Source organism: Panthera pardus, unplaced genomic scaffold (genome assembly GCF_024362965.1).
Source record: "Panthera pardus isolate Hobbes unplaced genomic scaffold, ASM2436296v1 HiC_scaffold_25, whole genome shotgun sequence".
Taxonomy (NCBI): domain Eukaryota; kingdom Metazoa; phylum Chordata; class Mammalia; order Carnivora; family Felidae; genus Panthera; species Panthera pardus.
Window position 1 is genome coordinate 87465600 of NW_026526821.1, and position 27901 is coordinate 87493500.

Consider the following 27901-nt stretch of genomic DNA (forward strand, 5'->3'; position numbering starts at 1 on the left):
TCTGAGAGATGCAGCCTGTGAGGCCCCTTAGCCTTGACTGTGAAGGTAGGGTTCAACATCCCTGCCGGGCATGGCAGGGTACAGCTGTGTTAGGTGCTGACAGCAGTGGGTTCCTGCTCTTGGTGCCATTTACTGAAGCATCAGCTTGCTGTTTTGTGATCTGCTCACAGGGGTGCCTTTGTCTGGGAACTGGGTCAGCCAGTGTCTAAGGCCTGGGAGGCCTGGTTGTGTTACCCTGGGGTGGGAGAGGAGAGAGAGGGAAGGAGGGAGGATTGAGAGGCCTAGGGAAGGCCAACGAGGGTCTCAGGCTGCAAAACACCTGGAACGTTTGAAATCTTAAGAAGCTTGGAAGAAAACCCAACTGCCACAGTCTCTCTGTGGCTCTGCTGGTCATGGGTGCAGGGCATGGTATGTGCGCGGAGGGTGGGTGCACTTTCATTGGGACCTCTACCCCATCTGCATGGGGGGCAGGGGCTGGAATCAGTTCATGCTAATGTACCCCAACACAGACATTCTGTGGAGAAAATGCAGCCTCTAATAAGTGTGAATGGTGGATCTGCAGGTGCGGGAGGGAGTAACGCTGAGCACAGGACAGTCCTGGAAGGCTTTCTGGAAGAGGGCCTCACAGACTGACTCTAAGGCTTTGGGGGGTGAAGAAGGGAGGGCATTCCGGCATTTGGGTATGGCAGACAGTCAGGCTAAAGCCTCACAGGTGGGACTCAGTCACATGACACATGCGGTCCAGTGAGGAGGGAGCCGCGGGACCCGATTGGGAGGAATTCTCAGATACTAGGCTGAGGATAATAATAGCAAAAGCACAACAGCTGATGTTTACCAAGGGCTGAGCTGAGTGTCTGGCCCTGTGCTGAGTCTTTATAATACAAGATCTTTTTTTAATCAGTTGGTTACTACTGTTACAATGATAGTCATTACAGGGGGAGACTGTGGCTTTGAGAGATGGGGTGCTTTTCTTAAAGGCTGGTGATGGCAGAACTATTCTTTTTTTAAATTAAAAAAAATGTTTATTTTTGAGAGAGAGAGCACACACAATCGGGGGAGAGAAAGGGGGACAGAGGATCTGAAGCGGGCTCCATGTTGACAGCATGAGCCTGACGTGGGGCTCAAACTCCCAAACTGTGAGATTACAGTCTGATGATCACAGTCTGAAGTTGGACACCCAACTGACTGAGCCACCCAGGCGCCCCTGGCAGAGCTATTCTTGAAGGCAGGTCTGCAGCATGCTCGTAGTCACTTGGTCAGAGGCTCCTAGAAGGCCCCGGCCAGTGCTGGACCCTTCTGGAGAGTTCCATTCCCTCATGATGCTGGAGTTGAGAGAGCTTAGTGAGGCAAAGGTGGGACGGTCTGGTTACTGCAAGACACGCAGGAGGAAATGCATGTTTCATTTTTGTGATCATATTCAGCATTTTACAGGCCCTGTAGGGAGATTTCTGAGATCATGAAGGAGACCTGAGAGCAGGGGATGTGAAGATATTTTTTATCAATTCAAGGGCCAGGTTGGGTGACACGAGGCCAGTGCCCCACATGGCGGGCCGGCTCTACAGCACCCTGGGGCCTTCTCGTTGGCCCCTCTGTGAGTCCTCTAGCTCCCAGGGGGAAGCCGGCTCCCTGAACCAGTTTACTGTAGGGCCAGGGCTAGAAATCAGTTCCTCAAATATCAATTTGCAGAATTGCTAATTTTCAAAACTTCCCAATTTGCTAGAAACTTCTTATACTTGCATGTAGGTTTTGAGTTTTCCAAACGTGTCTTAATTTTGTAGTTGTAACAATTAAAAATTAAATTTGAATTAAACTAAATTTAAATTTAAACTTATATTCGTACACATCTGAAGAATTTCAGAGATTGCCCAAACCACATGGTCATGTGTGGAAATAGTGGAATTCTGGCTTCCTTATAGCAGCCAGTGGGGGTATGCAGCCTCCATAGCAGTTCGCCGGACTGTGAGGTGCTTAAGGGTGAAGCTGTTGGAGGGGCATTTGGTACTGCTGTGTTTCCCCTCATGACTATTGGCAGTTTGGGGTGGCCTTGACTGGTCTGCTGGCCTGGAGTGGGAGCTCAGGGAGCCTCCATGCCTCAGGACAGGAATGGAGGCTGGGAGCCTCTTGGCTGCTCAACACCCACCCACCTTGAGCCCGAGGGACCCCAGAGCCAACTACGGGGCCGGGCCAACTTTGTGTTAATGAAACCGGGTTTGAAATGCAGAGAAAGGGAAACTCCACTCCTATGGATAGGAGATGCTCTTGAAAGCCCAGCTGGAGGTCCTGGACTCCTGTCTCAGGCTGCACTGAACAACTTCTTGTTTGCTCTGGGCTTCTCAGAGGGACACTGCAGAGGTGTTGACCCTGATCCCTGACTGGCTGCTCTGACCACTGGGATGTTCGGCCGAGAGGTTCCTAATCTGAGCAACACAATAGCATCACCTACAGCTTTTATCTATATCCGTGCCTTGTGGGTGTCGTTACAAACTCCCAGGTATTAGGTATTTCTGCTGTGCAGCCCAGGGGGAGAGCCATTCATCTCAGTCCAGACCAGTGCTGCCTGACAGAACTTTCTGGGATGATGGAAATGTTCTGTGTTGGCTGGTATAACTGAGGAACTGAACCTTAAACTTTATTTACTTTTAATCAATTTAAATTTAATGTTTATTTATTTTAAAAAGTTTTTTTTTTTTAACATTTATTCATTTTTGAGAGGCAGAGACACAGAGCACAAATGGGGGACGGGCAGAGAGAGAGGGAGACACAAAATCCAAAGCGGGCTCCAGGCTCTGAGCTATCAGCACAGAGCCTGACGCGAGGCTTGAACCCGCAAACTGTGAGATCATGACCTGAGCCAAAGTCGGATGCTCAACTGACTGAGCCACCTAGGTGCCTCTATTTATTTATTTCTTAGAGAGAGAGAGAGAGAGAGAGAGAGAGAGAGAGAGAGTGTGTGTGTGGGGGGGGGGGAGGGGCAGAGAGAGAGGGAGACAGGATCCAAAACCCATTCTGTGCTGCAGCAGAGAGCCCCCCCCCACCCCACCATTGGTGTGGGGCTCATAGTGGCTACAGTGTTGGACAGTGTAGCTCTAGAGTTTTACAAAAGTGTTCCTGCCCTGGTTGCATATTAGCATGATGTGGGAGCTGTAAAAGAGATCAGTGTCTGGGCTCCACAGCAAATTCTGGAGTGGGGTGCAGGCCTCAGCGCTTCTTGTAACTGCTCAGGGGAGGCCAGTGTGCACTCAAGGTTGAACTGGCACTTCTGTAAGGAAGTACTCTGAATTAAAAAAAAAAACTTTTTTAATGTTTATTTTTGAGAGAGACAGAGAGAGACAGAAAGAGGGAGAGAGACAGAGTGTGAGCAGGGAGGGGCAGAGAGAGAGGGAGACACAGAATCCAAAGTAGGTTCCAGGCTCTGAGCTGTCAGCACAGAGCCCGACGTGGGGCTCGAACCCATGAGCCGTGAGACCATGACCTGAACCAAAGTCGGATGCCTAACTGACTGAGCTACCCAGGTGCCCCTAAGGTACTCTCAATTTTTTCATGGATTAGCTAGGAAAGAAATATAAACTGTCACTCCTGTAATAGTGTATGTGTGTAATTATTGGTGGAAATAGTCACCACAAAAGACTTATGGCTAAAACCGCACATGGGTAGAATCGCGAAGGGAATGTAAAAGGGAATGAAGAATCCTGTTGGTAACTGTAAACACTGACCTGGGAAAATGGGCCATAATAGAAGTAATTCTGTAAGAGAAAACTCAAAATAGAAAGGAGCTATATTCGATAGAGCTTGATGTGAACCAAAGAATTGAAAAAAAAAAAAGTCTTTGAGCCAAATCTGAGTTTGGGAAATTTAAACAGAAAATAGTTGTTACCATTGGCACTAATTTCAGTCAAATAGAAATAAAGATTGAAGGAAAAGGAAATAGTTAATTGCACCATATAGAAAGTACATCAACAAATTCAATGGACTTAATTTAATTTGTTCCAGAGAATGTCTTTTCAGTGGAAATGAATTAATGTAGGTATATCTTTGATTTAAATATTTGGTAAACATGCACATGGAAGCAGAAGTCTCCATGGGGTCAGAACACCTGCCTGTCAAAAATAATACCAGGGTCAAAACGTTCTCCACTTTGACCACAGTAGCTCATTGGCTTTAGGCCTAGCCAGCCCTGGGGTAGGGTGGCCGGATTCAACAAAGAAACATTCGGGACACCCAGTTAAGTTTGTCCCAAACATCGCATGGGATTTATTTATTTATTTGTTTGTTTATTTATTTATTTATTTATTTGAGAGAGAGACAGAGAAAGAGAGAAGGAGCATGTGAGTGGGGGAGGGGGAGAGGGAGGGAGAGAGAACATCCTAAGCTGGCTCCATGCTCAGCACCAAGCCCGATGTGGGACTCGATCCCACAACCGTGAGATCATGACCTGAGCTGAAATCAAGAGTTAGACGCTTAACTGGCTGAGCCACCTAGGCGCCCTGCATGGGATCTACTTATAATAAAAAATTGTTCACTGTTTATCTGAAATGTCAGCTTAACAGGGAATCCTGTATTTGGTCTGGCAACTCTTTCTCAGGGTGACTATGCACCCTGCCTCCCTTTAATCAAGCAGCATAGAAGGACCCCTAACTCTACACCAACGACTAGTTCAGAGGCACTTAACTGCATATGAAAAAGCCTTCGTTTAGTGTTCAGGATAGCATTTTCTATGCAATAGTGTGGTCTACTTGGTACCTCTTAGGGACCCGGTGACTCCATAAAGTGGGGCATTGAGCCCCACTCAGCCTCACCCAGAGCCTTGCCTGCCCTCCCCTGCCTGTGATCTGGGTCATCAGTCATGGTGTCCATATCTGGCTGGGGGCCCACGAGGCAATTTGGGAACCTTCTTGAATGCCTGCTCCTTCTCCTCCTTCCTCTTTTGGTTGGTCCTCTTCCCACCCTTACACAGGGTTTGACATTGTGGTCCAGCAGAAGAACAGGGGTCTAGTCTCAGCGAAGCTCCCTGAGCCTCTCTGTTTCTTCCTCTTCGAGGGGTGTCAAATCAAACTCACAAGCTCATCTGAGGGAAGTGCTATGAAGAGGCTGCTCCATACATGGCAGTTCCTTTTGGCACATCCTCTTTTCCGTGTCTTTCTTGTGCTGCTCTCCTGCTGCCCCAGTTCCTTCCGTTCTCACTGGCTCAACCCTTTCCCATCAAAGCCTGCTCTCAGCCAGTGTTGATTTGAAAAAAGACTAATTCATACTAAAGTGTTGGTGGCAGCCCATGGCTTAATGTTTTGCTCCTCTTAGGAGCCTGGGGAATGGTGCTGTCTATGCCAGACTCTGTTTAAAAAAAGTTTTTTTTAATGTTTATTTATTTTTGAGAGAGAAAGAGAGACAGAGCCCAAGCAGGGGAGGGGCAGAGAGAGAGGGCGACACAGAATCTGAAGCAGGCTCCAGGCTCTGAGCTGTCAGCACAGTGGGCTTGAACTCATGAACTGAGAGATCACACCCTGAGCTGAAGTCGCAGGCTTAACTGCCTGAGCCACCCAGGCGCCCCTGCCGGACTCTGTGTAGACCAGCAAAAGAATGTTAATGGTGAGCAGCAGGTGCCACTATAGGCTTTGAGGAGATATTTTGGGAATAGTGGTCTACCTGACCTCTGTGACTATCGCTTTCAGGGCAGCCTCTGAGCCCAGAGTAGGCCTTGGTGCCCTCAGGGTTTGTGTGTGTGTGTGTGTGGGGGGGTGTCCTGGGCCTCCTGGGACAATGGGCTAACGTATTGGGGGATGTGGGCATTTCCGGGGAGGAGCTGAACAAAAGTCTTAGTCCTTAACAAGAGGAGCCCAGCACAAGAATGCACAGGGGATGGCCGTGGCTGCTGGGGGAGGGGGTCTGGCTGGATGGTGCCTGTGGCCCCTACAGGGAGCGTGTTGATGTGGTGGAGGGATTTCTTCCCTGAGGGAGCAGGGGGTCTCAGGTCCCCAGCTGTGTCCGCAGAGCCGAGCAGGGGAGGGGTGGTGGCATAACAATGAGGCTCAAAGCCTTCTCTCAGGAACCCCCTGTCAGTAGTGAGCCTCATCCTGACACTGTCTGCGACCTGGATTTCTCTGAACCTGCTTCCTCATCAGGATAATGGCCACAACAGTACCTACACTGCGTGGTTGTCGCGAAGCTTGAATGAGATAGTGTGTGGGTGTCAGATGCCCTACCGCGTGCTTGGCACATTGGAAGGTGTGTAGCGTGAGGGGACTGTTGGGTCCGTACAAACACACGTACACAGACCACACCGACTGAACATACCACCCACATGCTCCACGTGGACACAGAGTGTGCACCAACATGCCTCACACACACGTGCACACACATTCCTTAATTTATGAAAACTCACAAGAATATAAAAATTTCAAGTGCTTTTTTATAAGCAAAAGTAACCTCCATTCTTAAAAAGCTATAAAGGAAGAGGTGCAAGTTTTCCCAGCCTTCCCCCCATCTGCAGCTTCCCTTCCCTCCAGTGTGTCTGTTGTTGACAATTTGGCACATGTCTTCCTCTGCTTTTCCTAAGCCTGTGCAAACATCCGTTTACATACGTGTGTATTCATGTTCTTAAACAAAAATGAAATCATGTCATACATACTGGTCTACACCCTGCTTTTTGTCAATTCATCATGGACCCTTTCCCAGGTCAGTATGTATTGACCAGCCCCATTTTAAATGGTTGTGTGGTATTTCACAGGGTGGGCACCCCATAATTTATCCCACCGTATCCTTACTGGCTGGGATTCGGTTTCTTTCTCATTTCTTTCCTACCCCTTCAGTGGATATCTTTATCCAAATTGCTTTATGTCCTTAGACTATTTTTTTCTTTAAACTAGATCCTTAAAAGTGGGATTACTGGATCAAAGGATATGAACATATAACATTTTCATAAATTCTGCCAAATGACTTTTCAAAAACATGTTCTAATTATGTCTACCAACAGTGTAAAAAAAGGTGCCTGTCAATTTTTATTTTTGCTTAGTGCCATGGTAGGGGGAGAAAAGTATCTTATAAACTGTGTGTGTGTGTGTGTGTGTGTGTGTGTGTGTGTGTGTGTGTGTGTGTGTGTGTGTTTAAGATTTTATTTTTAAATAATCTCTATACCCATTGGGGGAGTCGAACTCACAAGCCCTATATCAAGATCAAGAGTCACATGCTTTCTACTGACTGAACCAGCCAGGTGCCCCTAAACTATTTTCTTGACTACTTGTGAAGTTGGGCATCTTTTCATGTATTTTATTGTCCATTTGTACTTCTTCTTCTGTCAATTTCCTATCATTATATTTTGAATTGCTTGCTTTTTTCTTACTAATTCATAGCAGTTTGTGTGTTTGGGTTCCTATCGGGAATATTAACTCTCCATCTGTTTTATGTGTGGAGGGTATTTTCTCCCTGCTGACACATGTCATTCCCACCCAGGAATAGACACTCACCCAGATGTGTGTGTGTGCACTAAGACATTTAAAGAGGCAGAGTGGCGGTTTGCTGTTGCTAGAAGTTGGGGAAAGTAAGCCTAAGTTCAGCCTCTGGGTTTCAGCAGGCTGGTTTGCAGGCCCTTCTTTCTGGAATATTTATTTGGGAGGCAGGAATATTTACAGTTCACCACCTCATTGTTTTCAGCATACTCGGAAGTGTTGACCGTTCCCTTATATTCCAAGGATTTTTATAACTATAGACTCCAGAGCATCCCTGAGTTTCAGAATAGTTTTTCTTTTTTTTTTTTGTTTTTTTGTTTTTTTCTGGATTGAAGTGGAAAACTATTTAGTCACCTTTGGGCAGTCCCTGGGGAATCAGATACCGGGGGGAAGGCTGCCAGAGGCCAGGGGTGGGAATGTCCGGCTGTCTCTCATTTCCTGCTCCTCACTGCCAGGCACGAATGGCTGAGGGCTGGAGGGGGCACAGATCACAGCTGTCTCCTCACAGGGATCTTAAATCTCCCCGGAGTGTGTTCGTGTGTGCGTGTTTGTGTGCATCCTGCCAGAACAGGGAGTCTGACTTTCCTGTCACGCCTGATTCATTGAATCTGGTGAGAGGAAGGTGCAGCTGAGTCAGTGATGAACGGATTTGAGTTGTCATGTATGTATTTTTAGTTGACATGTCCTTTTCTTAGTTTAAAAGATAAAAAACGAGAAACTGACACATGGAAACACTTCTGGAGTTTTTTTAAGAAACAATTTTGAACTTACAAAAAAGTTGCAAAAATAGAACAAAGAAGGGGGCCTGGGTGGCTCAGTTAAGTGTCCCACTCTTAATTTTGGCTTAGGTCATGATCTCACCGTTCATGGGATTGAGCCCCGTATCAGGCTCTGGGCTGACATCGAGGAGCCTGCTTTGGAGTCTCTCTCTCCCTCTCTCTCTGCCCCTCCCCTGCTTGTGCACACACACTCTCTCTCAAAATAAATAAACTTAAAAAAAATATCAATATCACTGATTAACATTCTACTCCATTTGCTTTATAATATTCTCTCTCCTCTCCCTCCTTCTCGTTTTCTTCCTTCCTTTTTCTCTGTCTCTCATTTGAGGGTAAGTTACATTCATCATGGTCCTCTATCCCTAAACACTTCAGGGTATATTTCCTAAGAAATGTGTAAAATATATTTTTAAGAATTTAGAAATAGGGATTAAGAATAGGGATATTCTTTTACATAATCACACTGTAGTTACCAACTTCAGTAAACTTAACACGGCTGCCATACTTCATCTAATTCACCGTTCATCTTCTGTCCTATCAATTGACCAAATAATGCCTTTTATAGCAAGTCCTCCTCCCCCTCTTTCTCAGTATGGGATCCAGTCTAGACTCTCATATTGAATTTAGTTGTTGTATTTCACCAGCCTTCTTTTTTTTTTAATGTATTTAATGTATTTAATGTATTTATTTTTATTTTTTTATTTTTTTAAAGATTTTATTTTATTATATTATATATTTTTATTTTATTTATTTATTTTTCAATATATGAAGTTTATTGTCAAATTGGTTTCCATACAACACCCAGTGCTCATCCCCAAAGGTGCCCTCCTCAATACCCATCACCCACCCTCTCCTCCCTCCCACCCCCCATCAACCCTCAGTTTGTTCTCAGTTTTTAAGAGTCTCTTATGCTTTGGCTCTCTTCCACTCTAACCTCTTTTTTTTTTTCCTTCCCCTCCCCCATGGGTTTCTGTTAAGTTTCTCAGGATCCACATAAGAGTGAAACCATATGGTATCTGTCTTTCTCTGTATGGCTTATTTCACTTAGCATCACACTCTCCAGTTCCATCCACGTTGCTACAAAGGGCCATATTTCATTCTTTCTCATTGCCACGTAGTACTCCATTGTGTATATAAACCACAATTTCTTTATCCATTTATCAGTTGATGGACATTTAGGTTCTTTCCATAATTTGGCTATTGTTGAGAGTGCTGCTATAAACATTGGGGCACAAGTGCCCCTATGCATCAGTACTCCTGTATCCCTTGGGTAAATTCCTAGCAGTGCTATTGCTGGGTCATAGGGTAGGTCTATTTTTAATTTTCTGAGGAACCTCCACACTGTTTTCCAGAGTGGCTGCACCAATTTGCATTCCCACCAACAGTGCAAGAGGGTTCCTGTTTCTCCACATCCTCTCCAGCATCTATAGTCTCCTGATTTGTTCATTTTGGCCACTCTGACTGGCGTGAGGTGATATCTGAGTGTGGTTTTGATTTGTATTTCCCTGATGAGGGGCGACGTTGAGCATCTTTTCATGTGCCTGTTGGCCATCCGGATGTCTTCTTTAGAGAAGTGTCTATTCATGTTTCCTGCCCATTTCTTCACTGGATTATTTGTTTTTTGTGTGTGGAGTTTGATGAGTTCTTTATAGATTTTGGATACTAGCCCTTTGTCCGATATGTCATTTGCAAATATCTTTTCCCATTCTGTCAGTTGCCTTTTAGTTTTGTTGATTGTTTCCTTTGTAGTGCAGAAGCTTTTTATCTTCGTGAGGTCCCAAAAGTTCATTTTTGCTTTTAATTCCCTTGCCTTTGGGGATGTGTCAAGTAAGAAATTGCTACGGCTGAGGTCGGAGCCTTCTCCTCTAGGGTCACCAGCCTTCTTTAATCTGGAACATTTCCCACAGCCTTCATCTTTTACAACAACTTACATTTTTGAATAATATAATACACCAGTTTTTTGTTAATTGAATGTTCTTCATTTGAAGTTTGTCTCATGTTTTTCTCATGCTTAGATTTGTTACTAATTTCTGGCCAGAGTACTTTGTGGGTGTGTTGATCTGTCTCAGGTTCTGGAAGCACAAGATGTCCCTCATTGGAGATGTTCATTTTGATCACTTGTCAAGGTGGTGTCTGATTTTTCCGTTGCATATTTACTGCTCTTTTCCCCCCTTTGAAATCTCATTTTTTTAAATATATTTTTTCTTTATTTTATTTTAATTTTTTTTAACGTTTATTTATTTTTGAGACAAAGAGAGACAGAGCATGAACAGGGGAGGGTCAGAGAGAGGGAGACACAGAATCCGAAACAGGCTCCAGGCTCCGAGCTGTCAGCACAGAGCCCGATGCGGGGCTCGAACCCACGGACTGCGAAATCATGACCTGAGCCGAAGTCGGCTGCCCAACCGACTGAGCCACCCAGGCGCCCCTCTTTATTTTATTTTAGAGAGAGTGAGCAAGCGAGCAGGGGAGAGGGACAGAGGGAGAGAGAGAGAATCTCAAGCAGGTCCACGCTTAGCATGGAGCCCAATGTGGATCTTGATCCCACAACCCTGTCTCAAAGAGTCAGATATTCAACTGACTAATCCACCCAGGTGCCACCCTCCTCCTGAAGTCTTTTAAGAGACACGTTAAGACCCTGCAAATATCCTGTGTCTCATCAAAATGTGCCCCTAAATTTAGCATCCACAGAAAAAGGCCTGAGGTTTTTAAATGAAATTATTTAGATTTCTCTGTGTTTCATTAAAATAAACTCACTTGGCCACTTTAATTTATAGCCTCCCACTTAGGGCTCAGATTTGGAGGCCATTACCCTGTAGTTCTTCTCCCATCTCTGATAGGATAGTAGCCTTGCTGGGTGATGAGTCTGGGAACTAGTTCCTTTTCCTTGGAGGAAAAATGTGTGCCCTGTCAATGTGTAAACTGCCTGGACCTCTCCCTCCTCCCCCGTGCCAATTCCTGACTTCTCTTTCAGTCTGTGGGATGGCAGCAGTGATTTCAGCCCTCGCATTTCTCCTGCCCCCACATTCCAATGGCTCCAGAACATAGCACTGCCAAGAGGGATGGCCAGGTCTGGGGAGGAAAACAGAGACCTGTTTCTATTAGTAGGCTGCAGGGGGCAGGGGGCGGGGGGAGATGGGGACGTGGGGGGGGGTGGGTATTCCTTCCCATCTGCCAGTTTCTGCACACACTCAGAGCTGGCTCTCAGGCAGCTGGTGCAGGACCCCCAGGCTCCTCCTTGCCTCATATGACCCCTGCTGAATCCTGTCTGCCACAAGTGGCCACCGGTTGGTATCAGTGCCAGTGCCAGTGCTCCTGAGCACCTGGCATCGCTGGTTTCGTGTAGGCCTCTGGGCCCTAGAGTCTGTGCCTCAGTCTTGATCTCTGGATGTGGTGGGTCTCCCTGAGGGTCTGGGCCTTCCTTCCCTAGGCCTCCTGAATAAAGCCACCTCTCCTCCAACTCTATGGAAGAATGAATGAAGAGTGGCCATAAGGGTTTCCTATGATCAAGCCTGAGACCCAGCCTACCTCCCCAGGAAGTCCGACCTCCCCAGGCTGGCCTCCCAGAGCAGTTCTGTGCTGCCCACTCTGGGGTAGCCTGCTCCTTAGGGGTGGGGACAGGCAGCCGGCTGTGCTGCCTCCAGCCTCTCCTCCTAGAGGAGTGGGGGCTTGTGAAGCCACCCAGCTCCTCCAAAGGACTGGTTCCAAGGCCTATGACATGGGTGGGAGGTGGGGGCATTTCAAGGTCCAGAAAGATATTAAGGGAGGAAATAACAAGCAGTCCCTCCTGGCCCAGGTCTCCCTGCCTCCGGAGGTGCCTGGGCTGGCAGGGGTGGGGCCGGCACTTCCCTCTGCATTTCCTCCCATTGTTCCTGCCCCACTTCCGGGAATTCTCCGTGGGGCGGAGGGTTGGCTGGCCTGGTGCCAGAGAGGGAGGCCTTGGAGGCCAGGCCTTGTCCTTGCAGCAGGCTCCAGGGCTCCCTTCCAGCAGTATGTCTGCACCACCAAGCCTGCCATCCCCTCCGCTCCCACTGTCCGCTCTGCCTTTCCCTTCCCCAGGTGACCCCTCAGGGATGTGGGGACCTGAGTTCTAGGGCAGGCTCTGCCATCCACCTGCTGAAGCCAGTCTGTCTGCTCTGCTGCCCGGAGGGAAGTGTGACTCTGATGCCATGGATTCACAGGTCTTTTACACCGACTGTCTTGTCTTTTTTGACATTGCCTGCGTCCAGATGTAACCCAACTAACTAACATGAGTTTGCTCCTCAGTGAGTCACATATAGAAATTGCAGCTGGTAGAGTTGTTGCACAAAGGAAACTTTCTTTGCAGCAAATAAAGATCATGGGGAATAACTTCCAAAGCCATGACTTCCCTAGCAAGGGGTGAATGGGTTCCTTCTATTTAAAGTCTTTAGACAGGGCATGAGGACAGTCATGCACCTTAAGGAAATATGCCTGTACTTACGTTGTATGTTATGTAAATGAGGCTTGTGCTCCTCCTCGGGCAGAGATTTTAGTATTATAATGAGGCAAAGGTAACTGTTAGTCATTCCATGGCTCACTCCATGGTTCATCCGCGCATACACATCCGTGTAAGTAGAGAGTTAAACTCGACCTGGTCTGGGTAGTCTGGGCTACTGGAACTCTACATCAGGGCGGTCATTATTGTTTGAGGGGTAGTTTTGGTTTCCATCATGGGATGCTATGCCAGTGGGGTCTTTTTCCTGAGTTAAGAGACAAGCTGGAAAGAAGAGCTTATAGAAAAATGTGGGACAAAGGTCATAGGGTACAAGCAGGCGAGCAGTAAAGATCAGGTCTTGGGTTCTACCTGGTGACACTGAGGACACTTCAGTCAACACACTGGTGACAAGTGCCTTCCCCATGCTGGCCCTATAGGATGGAGACACTCCAGGAGCCCCTGCTTACGCTGTGGTACAAGCCTGCTCCGTGCTGCAAAAGAATATAACACACACCAGTCCAAATTCTAGAAAATGTGACTCCTGGCATCACGAGGAATGAATAGTAGTGAACGTCTCTCTCTTTAGCCCTTTCTTTAAAGAAATGCCAGAAAAATGTTACAAAATTCCGCACAAATCAGGCTATTGGCTTGCTGGCGAAGGAACCTGTAAGGTGACCAACAGTCCACTGGTCCCAAGAATAATGGAGCTCAAGTGATTTTATTGTCTAGAAACTTATGTAAGTGGCAATTAATTAATTAGTAACTAATTACTTTTATCGTGGTAAAATATATGTAACAAAACTTACCATTTTAACTATTTTAAGTGCACAGCTCAGTGGCATTAAGCACATTCACACTGTTGTGCGACCATCACCACCATCTGTGTCCAGAACTTTTTCATCACCCCAAACTGAAGCTGTACCCACTAAATAATAACTCCCCATTCCCTCTACCCTCCTGGTAACCTCTATTTTATTTTCTTTCTTCACAAACTTGCTTATTCTAGGAACTTCATGTAAATGGAATCATACCGTATATATCTTTTTGTATCTGGCTTATTTCACTTAGTATCATGTCTCCAAGGTTCATCCATGTTGTCGCAGGTGTCAGAATTTCTTTCCTTTTTTGTTTTTAATTTTTTTAATGTTTATGTATTTTTGAGAGAGACAGACACAGAGTGGGAGTGGGGGAGGGTCAGAGAGAGAGGAAGACACAGAATCCAAAGCAGGCTCCAGGCTCTGAGCTGAGAGCCCGATGTGGGGCTCGAATTCGCGAATGGTGAGATCAGACCTGAGCCGAAGTTGGACACTTAACCAACTGAGCCACCCAGGCGCCCCCAGAATTCCTTTCCTTTTTTAAGGCTTAATAATATTTCATTGTATGCATGCTTTTAATTAATTAATTTCATTTTAATTTTTATTGCATTTTATTTATTCATTCATCTGTTTATTCATCTGTTGATAGATACTTGGGTTGCTTTCATTTTTTGGCGATTGTGAATAATGCTGTTATGAACATGGGTATACAAATATCTCTTTGACTTCCTGATTTCAATTCTTTGAATAGATAACCCAGAAATGGACTTGCTGGATTCTGTGGTTTGATCCATTTTTCCTTTCCCTTTTTTTCATTCCCACCAACAAGGCACAAGGATTCCAGTTTCTCCGCATCCTCACCTACCTTTGTTGTTTGCTTTTTTTTTTCGACAGTGGCCATCCTAATGAATGTGAGGTAGTATCTCATTGTGAGCAGTTTTTTGTCTTTTTATGAATATTTTATTTTATTTTGTAAATTTAAATTTTAGTTAATATACAGTGGAATATTGGTTTCAGCAGTAGAACTCAGCGATTCGTCACTTACATACAACACCCAGTGCTCATCACAAGTGCCCTTCTTAGTACCCATCACCCATCTAGCCCATCTCTCACCCACGTCCCTCCATCACCCCTCAATTTGTTCTCTATCGTTAAGAGTCTCTAGTGGTTTGTTTCCCTCTCTTTTCTTTCCCATAGCCCCCTTTCCCATATGTGCATCTGCTTTGTTTCTTAAATTCCACATATGAGTGAAATCATATGGTATTTGTTTTCTCTGATTGACTTTATTTTGCTTAGCATAACACATTCTAGCTCCTTTTGTCATTGCAAATGGCAAAATTTCATGATTTTTGATGGCTGAGTAATATTCCATTGTATATATGTATATATATGTATGTGTGCATATATATAATATATTATATATATAGTATATGTATGTGATGTATATAATATATATTATGTAATATATATATCACATCTTCTTTATCCATTCAACAGTGGATGGACATTTGGGCTCTCTCCATAGTTTGGCTATTGTTGATAATGCTGCTATAAATGTTGGGGCGTAGGTACCTCTTTGAATCTGTATTTTTGGGTAAATCTGTATTATGGGTAGATATCTAATAGTGCAATTACTGGATCATAGGGTAGTTCTACTGGATCATAGGAGCCTCCATACTGTTCTCTAGAGTGGCTGCACCGGTTTGCATTCCCACCAGCAGTGCAAGAGGGTTCCCCTTTCTCTGCGTCTTTGCCAACATTTGATGTTTCTTGTGTTGTTAATTTTAGCCATTCTGACAGGTGTGAGGTGGCATCTCATCGTGGTTTTGATTTGTGTTTCCCTGATGCTGAGTGATGCTGAGCATCTTTTCATGTGTCTGTTAGCCATCTGGATGTCTTCTTTGGGAAAATGTTTATTCATATCTTCTGCCCATTTCCTAACTGGGTTATTTGTATCTTGGGTGTTGAGTTTGGTAAGTTCTTTATAGATTTTGGATACTAACCCTTTATCAGATGTGTTGTTTGCAAATATCTTCTCTCATTCCATAGGCTGCCTTTTAGTTTTGTTGATTATTTCCCTTGCTGTGCAGAAGCTTTTTATCTTGAAGTCCCAATAGTTCATGTTTGCTCTTGTTTCCCTTGCCTTTGGAGACGTGTCTAGTAAGAAGTTGCTGTGGCCAAAGTCAAAGAGGTTGCTGCCTGTGTTCTCCTTTAGGATTTTGATGGCTTCCTGTGTGAGCAACCAGTTTTAAAAATCAGCTATTTAGGTCAAGATAGAAATTTTATTTCAATAAAGCTTCATAAAACCTGTATTCATAAAAACCTATATTCTAATCAGTTGTTACAGACACTAGAAAAGAAGGAAGGCCCCAAATAATAGGTGTGCTGTTTATTCATCAGGGAAAAAAAAATTAAGAAGCAAATGATGAGAGCACTCCTGTGGCTTTTCGTTGTTCACACCCTGACAGCAATATGCAGGAAGCACACAGAAGTCTGATGCGACATCAGGCGACAGTTCTGATAGACATGGGCCACTTGCTGTTCCTGATTTCCGGCTACCGCTACAGAGATGCAGAATGCAGTTTGCCCATTTCTTAGCTTAGGGAACACACACAGTTTCCTTGGTATTCTTTGAAGGATCCCTTAACTGATTGTCACTCAATCATCTACTCTTTCCAAGAGCCCATACATTTATGGGACTCCCACCCCTCAGTCAGAGGTGCTGCCTTAGGTGTATGTGGTGTGACAGTCCTGGGCCTCTCTTGGGAGTGGGACATGTCCACCCTGCCCCAATTTGCTTTTCTCCCTGTCTCTGAAGACAGGAAAGACTGTTTTTCATTTATGATCATTGCTGGCCGAGGCCTGGGAAAGCGATATAGATGGCCAGTGTAGATGGAGGTTAAAGGGGCTACTGCACCTTCAGAGCAACGCAGGTGTGATGGCTTTCAGGAGACACGGGTCTGGTGGATTGTTGAGGTGTGATGGGCAAGACAGCCTTTATATGGGAGTGTCCAGGCAGACAGGGGTGATGCGGCGAGGCCTCTGGGGAGAGGCAGAAAGGGGTCAAAGTTGACCTTGGGAGAAGGTGTCTCTCATCTGTGTGCAGGGAGAGGGGCCTGGCCCTCCTCGGATGGTACATGGGGTGGCTGGGGGCAGGGTGCTAGGGAGCATTAAGGGGTCCTAAGGAACTGTGTTGTTCTAGGCAGATCAGCTTTGCCTGCAGGGTGTTTGTTTATGGGGTAAGGTGGTAGGGTCAGGGGTGGGGGTGGGGGTGGGGGTGGTCTGTTGGGAGAAGAGTCAGGCACATTAGGCTAATTCTTTACATTCTACTTTTCTCTCCATTTAGGTTCTTGGGGGAAGCCAACATCCCACTCCGGGAGGTCCTTGCCACCCCCAGTCTGTCTGCGAGCTTCAATGCTCCCTTGCTGGACACCAAGAAGCAGCCCACGGGGGTAAGTGCGCACTGGGTCTTTGCATCAGGCTAGTGTCTGGTCTGAGGACTTGCCTTTCTGAGCCAAGTGGTGTTTCATAGTCCAGCTACCAGCAACCAGGCCAGGCCCTCCCTAGCTAGAGCTTAGGGTGCTGGGGAAAGGAACTGGCATGGAAGAGGTGGGAAGGGGACGGGAGGGAATCCTGGCCCCACCTGCTGGGCTCAAGTCAGCCTTGTCTCACACCAGCTTTGCCTGTTCCCTGGGTCCCCTCCTGCTCTGGAGGGAGGCACAGTCACCTCTTGGGACTGGTTTTCCACTAGAAACCTAATGTCTCCCCAAGCTTCCTGGGCAGCCTTGGTTATGGCTCCCCCAATCTCCTTGGCAGCCCTCCCTCACCACCCAGCCCTCATCTCTGGATCTGGAATATCTGAGTCATCTGGGTCACAGATCACAAGGGAAGGGGGACAGACATTTCCCTCCCCTGCCCACCGGGACCTGTCAGACCCTCTTCCTTTCCTCCATTGTCCTTCCTGCCACTCCCCCAGCCTTTCCAGTGCTTTCCCAGTCCTAGCAGACAATTTCCAGCTCTCATCTCTGGCTTCCCGTTATTTTTAGGGAGCTAAATATATGCTGCAGGGTTCTTTCTTCCTGGTCAGTAGAATTCCTGACCTTCCCTCTGGGTCAGCTCCACCTCCCAGGATGCACTGGGGGACTATCCGTTTGGAAATACTTCCTCCCAGTGAGGCCCTGGGGATTCTGGGCTGAGTTCTCTTAGACACTGTGGGGCTACCTTGTGTGTGTGTGTGAAGGGGGGAGGCTCTTGGCTGGCTTGGTGAGTCAGGAAGTGGCCAATCTGGGCAGAACTCTGATTGGAACTACTACTGGGTACTGAGAGCTGGGGAAAGAGAGTGACTGACTGAAGTCACATCGTGAATCCATGTCCAAATAGGGACAAATTACAGGGTGGCACATATTTTAAACTCTCAGGAGTAGAAGAGACTTGAATGGATTCCTGGTCCACTGCGCTTCTGATGCTGGAATTTCTTCCCGAGGCATCTTACTTAGGCCAATGTTGGCTGGATGCTTCCCTGATGAGAGATGTTACTTCCCAGGAGAATCCATCCCTTTCTCAGATAGTGCTTATGGGCAGAACGTTTGGGTTTAGTGCAGTGATCACTCGTAGGTTTGTAACCTCTTTAAGAGCTTTCCAGGTGAAATCTGAAACCAGCTCTCTTTCAAGGGAGGCAGGGAGAGAGCAAAGAAAGAGGCAGGGCACTCCAGACTTGTAGGCAGCCGGTTTAGTAAGCAGGGAACTTACCTATGAGGCTTGTCTGGGGCAACAGCAAGATAAGTAGATACCTGCACCCATCCACCAAATCTCAAAAGTTTGTATAGAGATCTTAACTGGGTTCAGTCATAGATACCATCCAGATAGTCTCAATGCCATGTCACTAGCTCAAGACTATGCCTGCAGCAGTCTTTGGGAGCAAGGACGGCAAGCAGAACTTACATTCCAAGGATGGTAGAGGGGGTGAGGAGCCTCTAATTGTCTAGGTTTAGCTCATGCGTCAACTGGTGGGCGTGTCCTCTGATAATCTTCAATATCACTGAGCCTGTCTCCATCACCTCTTGATCCCCCTTGTCCTCCATCTGAATTCTCCAGCCTAGTCGTGCAATCTAAGGGTTCTAGCACCAATTTCCAATGTGTGTATGTGGGTTTTCCCCCCATACCACCAAACAATTCTCTGACACCAGCTGGGTGTCCTACAATTCAGCTCAGTTCTGACACTGTCTATCCAGAGACAGCACTGGGTTAAGGGCTTAGTCCTGCAAGACCTTCCCTTCCCCTTCCGATGCCAATCTCAAGTCCAGTCTCTAGGTGGAATGTTTTTATGACCCCCTCCTTGGGTTTGATTAATTTGGTAGAGTGGCTTACAGAACTCAGAGAAATATTTTATTTACTAGATTACTGGTTATTATCCAACCTGGAAGCTCTCCAATCCCTGTCCTTTGGGTTTTTATGGAGACTTCATTGGCAACTGAACTCATTCACCAGCCGTGGAGGTGGTGGGGCTGAAAGTTCTACAACCTTCTAATTGCAAGGTTGGCTCCAATAGCAACCAGATCCAATCCTTAGGTGATTTCCATTAGCACAACAAAAGACACATTTATGGTTCTTATCACTTAGGAAATGCCAAGGAGTTCCCAAAAGGACCTCTGTGCCAGAATCAGGGACAATGACCAAATATACATATATACACACATATATTTGTAATTAGAAATCACAGTATCACATCCACATAGACAAGAAGGACTCCAAGCACTTCTGGATTCTGAAGAGGACCACGGCTTTCTCTACAGGTGTAGAGCACTAATGGATGAACTGTACGTAGCTGGTGAAGGAGATATTTTGAGTCAAGGATCTGCTTGGAGCTTCTCCAACAAACCTCAGGGCTGGGCTGCACTTTGTTGTGTATTGAGCCCCTCTTTTAGAGTTCCTCTAAAAGTTCTTTTAGACCCAATCTCAACAGGGGGTGCCCCCCCCCCCCAACATCAACTCAATTCTGATACCATCTACCCAGAGACAGTATCAGATTCCACAAATTAAGGATTCAATCCTACAAGTGTGCCTCCACCTTCTACTTTAGATGCCAGTCACAAGCCCCAGGCTGTCTCCTGTGCTTCTGACCAACAAGCTACAGATTGGAAGTTCCAGTGACCTTCTCCTTAGGTTTGATTAATTTGCTAGAGCAGCTTACAGAACTCAGAAAAACACTTACTAACATTTACCAGTTTATTAAAAGATTTGATAAAGGATATGAATCAATAGCTAGATAAAGAGATCCACAGGGCGAGGTCCTGAACAAAGGAACTTTCTGTCCTTGTGGAGCATGGGGCCCTGTTCAGTGGCATATGGAAGCATTCTGGTTCCCTAAACATAGGATCTCTCTGAAAAAAGAGACCAAAAAACTTGATTTTTTAATGGAAGCTTCGTTGTTATCATGATTGACTAAGTCATTGGCCATTGACTGATTCAACTGCCAACTCCTCTTCCCTTCCCAGAGGCTGGGAGGGATGGGACTGAAAGTTCCAACTCTCTAATCACATGGTTGGTCCTCCTGGCAACCAGCTCCCACCCATGAGTGGGGTCCAAAAATCACCTTCATTAATAAGACACCCATTTTATCTTTATGGCTCTGAAGTGTTTTCAGGAACTGTGGATGAAGACCAAATATATCTGAGAAGTATATTTTGGTCACCTGAATGACCAAATATGTATTTCTTTTAAATCATTAAATCACAGCCCCTGGTACCTCCAACCAGGGTTTTTAGCTTGCTGGATGTGCTGCTAAAACACCTCTCCACTCTTGCTCTCTGTGCATCCATGACTGGTGTTTCCTCAAAGTTCTCCTGTACTTGTGCCTCTCCAGGCTCAGAGGCCCATCCAGCCCCTGAGACACAGCTTTTCATACCTGGACCCTGTCCATGGGGCTGAGCCAGGTTGGCGACCATCCCTGGATGTCTCACCTCTTCTCCTCTGGTTCTTTGTTTCCGCACTCTGTTTGTGCTTCATGCTCACCAGCTGGGAACCTGCTGCCTTCTCCTTTCTGGGTTGGGACTCCTGTCTGACTGCAGAGATTGCCAATTCTTCATAGACCATGTCTTCAAGAGCGGGGTGTGAAAGCCAGAAGGTGATGGATGGGAGAGGAGGTCTAAGCCCTGCATGGTTTAGCCCCGACTTGAGCACAGGCTAGGGGAGGTGGGGCCAGGAGGCAGCTCTGGCCAATGGAGACTATCCGAGTCCATTTTCTAGTGCCTGTGATAGTGCTAAGTCACAGAGCAGCCCAGGCAGGGGCCCCAGGCCCCAAGACCATCTGAGCTGGGGCTTCCCACTTTGGGACCTGGGGATGGTTGCAAATGGAGCGGGAGGCACAGAGAACTGAGGTTGTACTCAGAAGGGACAGGGAGCCCTGTCAGAAGCTCAGGATTCTACTAGCTATTTACTGAGGCAGATTTCTGGGCTGGGCCTAATGGGCAGAGCATGTCAGGCGTACCCAATTGAGTTTAGCTCAGATTGTCAAAGCAACCTGCTGAGGGAGTCATAGGAGTGAAGACAGGGTGCGGGATCCTTGGAAAACCTTGGAAAGACTGAGAGGAGGAGGAAGGCTGGGACAGGTTGTGAAATCCTGCTGCAGCTGGCCTATAGACTACATTTACCCAAATCCCTTCAGATGTGGCACACTGCACTGTGTGCCATGAGAAGATACCAAATCTGTCCTCAGACAGGTTCTAGACTGAAGGAGAAAACACTGTCCCTGTCCTGGGGGAGCCTCCAGGCCTATGGTGGTTCTGGACACACAGGGAAGAAAGAAGCAACATACTCACAAATTTCCTTTGAGAGCAACTTGCTAATGAGCGTGTGGACACAGCATGAAAACCGTCGGTATTACCTCAGTCTTTTTTTTTTTTTTAAGTTTATGTATTTATTTTGAGAGAGAGGGAGAGAGAGAGAGAGAACGAGGGGCAGAGAGAGAGAGAGGGAGAGAGACAGAATCCCAAGCAGGCTCCACACCATCAGCACAGAGCCTGATGTGGGGCTTGAACTCACGAACCACGAGGTCATGACCTGAGCGAAACCAAGAGTCTGATGCTTAACCGACTGAGCCTTCCAGGCTTCGGTCTTCACAACCAGAGGCAGATCCGAAAATGAAACCTGCTGGGTGACAAGGAAACATGAACCCCAGTGGTGTGGTGGGTTGGGAGCCAGGAGGGCACTGTGTGTGTTGGGAGCAGGAACTGGTGGCAAGTGGATGCACAGCTCTGGTGGGTCCCTGAGTTTCTTTTAAGCAGTTTGAAGATGCTGCCAACCATTCCTGCCTCAGTCACGGCCACATCTTGGCACCCCCCCCCCCCCCCCCCCCAGCTTCTTAGGTGTTTTCTCAGGGAAAGGTAATAAATAAGACCGTGACACATATGGGGATTTCCTATCCACTCATGCAGTGTGTGTCGGGGGAGGTGGGAGTGGGCTGGTCTAGGGTTTGGTCGCGCTAATCAGTGTGAAGAGAGCCGGGGCTTAGGAAGCAGGCGGTAAGCAATGGACTGAGCATGGTGGGGTGGGCGAAGGACCCCAGAGCTGGACCGCATAACCTGGAGGAGGATCCGATGAGATTGTCCTCTGCCTTTGTCTTTGGTTTCCTAGGCCCTCCTAGCCTGGTGACCAGACAGGACCCTCTAGAGTTCTGTGATATTATTGACCGTGGACCCCAAGATGGCAGACATGGGTGACTGAGGTTACCTGCTCCTCCAGGGCAGCGTGTTTTGGTGGACACATGACTGGCTGATAATGGTCTTGTGACGGGATGACGGTCTTGCGACGGTCCAGGGCCGGAGGCTTGAACAGGGCTATCAGGTGGGGTACCTTGATGTGGACAGCCCCGGAAGGACTCTAGGCCAAGGTCATTTGGTTTGCGAGAGTGCAGAGCTCACATACATCCTACAGGAGGAAAATCTCAGCTCTGGTTACATCTGCAGAAGGGGACAGGCAATGAGGTATGACATCATGGTGAAGGTGGGAGGTCCTGACCATGGGTGGAATCCATAGACATGCCCCTGTGGATCCCCAGTAGAGCTAAAGGCCTCCAGTATTAATCACCTGTGGTCCTGCAGCTGTGGTTCCCCAGAGTCTGTTCTAGGTCCTGGGCTCCAGGTCATCTGAAGCTCCCAGGGATGCCCCTGTAGTTCCTTGATGGGTAAATAAAAGATGGAGCTGGTTCTGTGCTGGAAGTCTCATTCAAGTGCCTGAATGAGTGACTGAAGTCTCATTCATCCACCAGGACGTTGCCACTTCTTCCGGAGGTTGGTGTGGGGCTCTCAATGTGGAGGTGCCTGATGCTGCCTGGATGGTCTTCAAATTTCGGGGCTGCTGCTCCTTCCTGCTTCTCCTGCAGGGCTGCCCCCTTGCTAAGGTGTTGGCACCCAGGTCATGGAGAGCAGCAGCTATGCTCCTGTGGGTCCACCTCCTCTCTGACCTAGAGATGGTGTGCAAAGTCTCCAAGGGTGCAGGGAGGGCCTGGTAAGGGGGGCAGGGTTTGAGACGTAAGAAGGGGTGTTCTCCAAGGGGGGCAGGGTCTGAGATGTAATAAGGGGTGTTCTCCAAGGGGATCTGCTCCTAGGGCCGGGGGACCCGAGTCACCAAGTATTAGTAGAGCTGGGGCTGAAAGGCAGCCAAGCTGTGCCCCTTCCAAGGTTTTGCTCCTCTCTCTTCACCACAGCGGGGTAGATTTAATACTGAGACCTGCAGCTCCTCCTGCTCCCCCAATCCTGCTCGCTCTGGTTTCCTTTTCTTTCCAACATACTTTATAATTTACACATCTATTTCACTGACTATGTAATGTCTGTCTCCTCTGCCAAGATGTCAGCTCCATCCATGGAGGCAAGAGCCTTTGCTTTGTTCGTGGAAGTAGTCTAGTATCTTGACGTGCTTGGCCCTTAGCGGGTGCTCCCTATATATTTATGCAGGGGATGATTAAGCAGAGTAATGAATGAATGGGTCAGGCCAGATACGTCAGGTAGGATGCCCTCCACCTTTCAGAAAACTGCCCAACGCAGGCTGAGCCAAGCCATCACCCCACACCGGGCCAGCCTCATGAGCAGTTAGGCCCTGCACTTGCTTTAAATCTCTGCTGTTGCCATCTTGAAATTCCTAATAAATTTTTAACAAGGGACCATACTTGGGGTGCCTGGGTGGCTCAATCGGTTAAGCATCCGACTCTTGATTTCGGCTTGGGTCATGATCTTATGGTCTGTAAGTTTGAGCCCTGTGTCAGGCTCTGTGCTGATGGTGTTGAGCCTGCTTGAGATGCTCTCCCTTTCTCTCTGCCCCTCCCCTGCTCTCTCTCTCTCTCAAAAAATAAATAAATACAATAAAAAACAAAAAACAAGGGACCATATTTTTATTTTCCACTTGGCCTGTGGCTGGTCCTAAAGTGGGAAACAGCATGAATGAGTAGGGGGCTTATTTGTCTCTCTGAATGAGATTCCTATGGTTACAGCGGAAGCACGTTTCTCAGGTTTTCAACCTTTTGTTTTAGTTTACTATTTCTTTAAAAAGTTCTTATTTTTTATTTTGAGAGACAGAGAGAGCGCACGAGGGGCCAGGCACCCCTAACCTTTTATTTTAAAATAATTTAAGTTTTAGAGAAAGGTTGCAAGAATAATACAAAGAGTATATTATTCTAAACCTTTGAGACTAAGTCTCCAACCTCCTGGCCTGTCACCCTGAATTTAGTGTGTATTTTCTCTGATTAAGGACTTTTCCTACAGAACCCACAGCCTGCAGAAACTGAAGAAATTAATGTTGATAACAGCATTGCCACAGACCCGCATTCGAGTTCATGTGTTTTCAACAGTGCTTTGTAACGAAAAGATCCACTTAAGGATTATATGTTGTGTTAGTTGTTTTGTCTTTATTCTTCTTCCATTTGGGAGAATTCTTCAGTCTTTCTTCGACTTCTACAACCTGTGACCTTGACACTTTTAGGAATACAGGTCGGTTATCCTGTACAATGTCTCCCAGTGTGGGTCTGTCTGATGTTTTCTCATGATTAGATTTAGGTTGAGCGTCTTTGGCAGGAAGAGAATACTATGATGCTCTGCTGCCCTCATTGTATCCCCATTACTGTGCTTTTAACTTTGATCATTTGATTAACATCACATTTACTGGCTTTCTCCATTAATCACCAATCCATTCCCTTTTCTCATAGGTAGGAATTGTGGGGCGGGGGGGGGGGGGGGGAATGGGTACCTTGTGACTCTAAATACTCTGATCCTTATCCGATTTTTACCCGGCAGTTTTCACATCCATTGTTATTTCCTTGGTTGGATTAATTATTGCTTGGATGGTTGCCAAATGGTGATATGCTAAATCAATTATTTTTGTCTGCATACATCGGTTTGTATTTCACTGTAAGGAAAAGCTTTCTTCTGCCTATTTCTGTGTAGATTAACCTATTCCTATTTTATTCAATGGTTTAATCTGTTACTATATTTATTTTCATATTTAAATTGTCCCAGATTTGGCCAGTGGGAGTCCATGAAACTAGAGTTCTGTGTCCTTTTGACATGTTTTTATCATTCTTTGAGTATTTCCTTGTTTTCTGGCACAAAAAGTTTCCAGGGTCATCTACTTTCCCTGGCCTACTACTAGAATTAGTTACTTTTCCAAAAAGCCCAACTTGCCTTTTGATGAAGTGGGGGAAAGCCCCAGGTTGTTAAAAATACAGATGCCCAGGTCCACCCCTGAGATGCTGACTGAAATCTCCAAGAGTTCTGGGGTGGCTGTGAGTGGGTCTGGGCACCGAGGTGGGGCTCCAGAAGCTCTTCTTTCCTCCGGGTTGCCGGAGCTTAGGGCACACGGCTCACTACCTGCTCAAGTGGCGACACCTGGTGGTGTTTCACAAGCCTGGACTGCCGTGAGGGCAGTCCCTTGGTTTCAGCACATGAAGGGTCTCATTGCCTTCCCTGGCCTTGCCCTGGGTCTCCTGGGATGCTGGGCTACGCTGGCTTCCTTCCTTGGTGTTCAGAGCCCCACCCTTCCACTGGTCCTGCCCTCCCTCAGCCTGGCTGCCCCTGCCAAGGCTCCAGTCTGGGAGATTCAAGCCCCAGACCTGGAGAAATGAAGGACCTTCAGCCCTTTCTGTCTCAGGACCAGGATTCCCCCGCCAGGAGTTTCTGGAATCAGTAAAGATGTCTAGTGAATTATGCTGAGCTGTTCAGAGGATATGATGCATTATTAACAATTATGTTTATAGCGGATTTGTCAAGGGGCACCTGGGTGGCTCAGTCGATTAAGCGTCTGACTTCGGCTCAGGTCACGATCTCACGGTTTGTGAGTTTGAGCCCCACATCAGGCTCTGTGCTGACATCTCAGAGCCTGGAGCCTGCTTTGAATTCTGTGTCTCCCTCTCTCTCTGTCCCTTTCCCGCTCATGCTCTGTCTCTCCCTCTCTCTCAAAAATAAACATCAAAAAAAAAGGGGTTTGTCAAAACCTGGGAAATGCTTACTGTCTAACATAATAAAAGAAAAGAGTTTAAATTTTTTTTATTAAAATTTTTTTTAATGTTTATTTATTTTTGAGAGACACAGACACAGACAAAGTGTGAGTGGGGAGGGCAGAGAGAAAAGGAGACACAGAATCTGAAGCAGGCTCCAGGCTCTGAGCTGTCAGCACAGAGCCTGACAGGGGGCCCGAACCCACAAACTTCGGGATCATGACCTGAACTGAAGTCGGACGCTCAACTGACTGAGCCACCCAGGAGCCCCTAAATTTTTTTTTTTTATTTGAGAGAGAGAGAGAGAGTGAGCAAGCAGGGGAGAGGGGCAGAGGCAGAGAGAGAGAGAAAGAGAGAGAGAGAAAGAATCTTAAGCAGGCTCCACGCTCAGCATGGAACCCGACTCAGGGCTCGATCCCATGATGCTGGGATCATAGCCTGAGCTGAAATCAAGAGCTGAAAAAAAGAGTTGGACACTTAACCAACTGAGCCACCCAGGCATCCCCAAAGCATTTTTTTTCCCAAAGCATTTTTATATACAACAGGGCTATACACTATTTGTTTAAAAAGATGGAAGAGAATTGTATCAAAATGTGAATAAAGGTGGACTTAACGGCAATTTGTTTTCCCTTGCATTATTTTTTTTTTCTTTAAGGCTTTTGTATTCCCTAAACTTTTTTAAATAGAGCATTTATTATTTTGATCAATAAAAAGGCTGCCCCAGGAGGCTTGCTGAACCTATGGTACCAGGGAAGGCTGGGCCAGGCCCCCACTGGCCTAGGAGCTGCAAGGCTGGAGAGTCTACTGAGGCTGTACCTTTTTTCAGGTTCTGGGGCTGTTTGAATAGTGCGAGGTCTTGGGGAGTTGTTCCATGGGGTGAAAAACAGGGCAGGCTTTCCTGGTCCATGAGAGTGTGGTGAGTAGTCCCTCTCCTCTTGGCTGGTCAGAGCTGGAATAGCTGGGGTTGAGGTGGGGGGACAGGGGTGCACCTGGGAGGAAAGAGGGCTCAGAAAGATGAGCAGCACCCCAAGACCCTCTCAGAGTTAGCTGCTGCCTGAGCCGCCTGTGGAGAAACAGTGGGGGTTGGGAGGGAGGCTCAGCTAAGCAGAGTGGCCAAGGGGGCTTTTTCCTGAAGATAGCCTTAGGCTGAGAGATAAAAAATCCTGCAGGAGGGGTGGCTGGGTGGCTCAGTGCGTTAAGCGTCTGACTCTTGATTTCAGCTCAGGTCATGATTTCACAGTTCATGGGATTGAGCCCTGCTTCGGACTCTGTGCTGACAACCCATAGCCTGCTTGGGATTCTCTCTCTCCCTCTCTCTCGGCCCCTCCCCTGCTTGCGTGCACACGGCCTCTCTTTCTCTCTCAAAATAAAAACATAAACATTAAAAGAAAAAAGAAAGACAAATCCTGTAGGAGAGGTTGAATTGTGGATTCGTTTATAGAAGCTTATGATGTGCTTTATCGGCTAACTTAATCCCCACGTGACCCTACAAGGAAGGTAGTATTGCTGTTAATACTATCATTTTACAGATGAGGAAGGTGAGGCATGGTGAGGTTACAGATCTTGACCAAGTCCGCACAGCTTCTGAGTGGTAGGATCTGATTCCAGATTCTGTGCTTTTGACCACTTGACCATGCTGATGGGCCCCTGGGGGAGGCTTTGCCACAGCCTCCTGCAAACCTGACCCTTGTTAGAGCCTTTTTCCTAGGTGGAGGGGTAAAAGGAATAGGAAGGATGCTGGAGGTGGTGGTCCAAGGCCAATGTACTGACCTGCTGCCCTTCCACTCCCGTCTCTTCCAGGCCTCGCTGGTCTTGCAGGTGTCCTACACGCCACTCCCTGGAGCTGTGCCCCTGTTCCCACCGTCTGCGTCTCTGGAACCCTCCCCGACTCTGCCAGACCTGGATATGCTGGCTGGTGAGGAGCCCACCCTGGC

General features: G+C 47.0%; 1 protein-coding gene across 23 annotated transcripts in view; it reads left to right on the top strand.

Moving 5' to 3' along the window:
* Positions 1–27901, top strand: part of DYSF (dysferlin) — a 224594-nt gene that overhangs the window by 32464 nt on the left and 164229 nt on the right. For all 23 annotated transcript variants that reach the window (XM_053890791.1, XM_053890801.1, XM_053890797.1 and 20 more), the window contains exons 4-5: positions 16833–16938; positions 27768–27882. In XM_053890791.1, coding sequence (XP_053746766.1) covers positions 16833–16938; positions 27768–27882 — 221 coding nt within the window. The remainder of the gene's footprint in view (positions 1–16832; positions 16939–27767; positions 27883–27901) is intronic.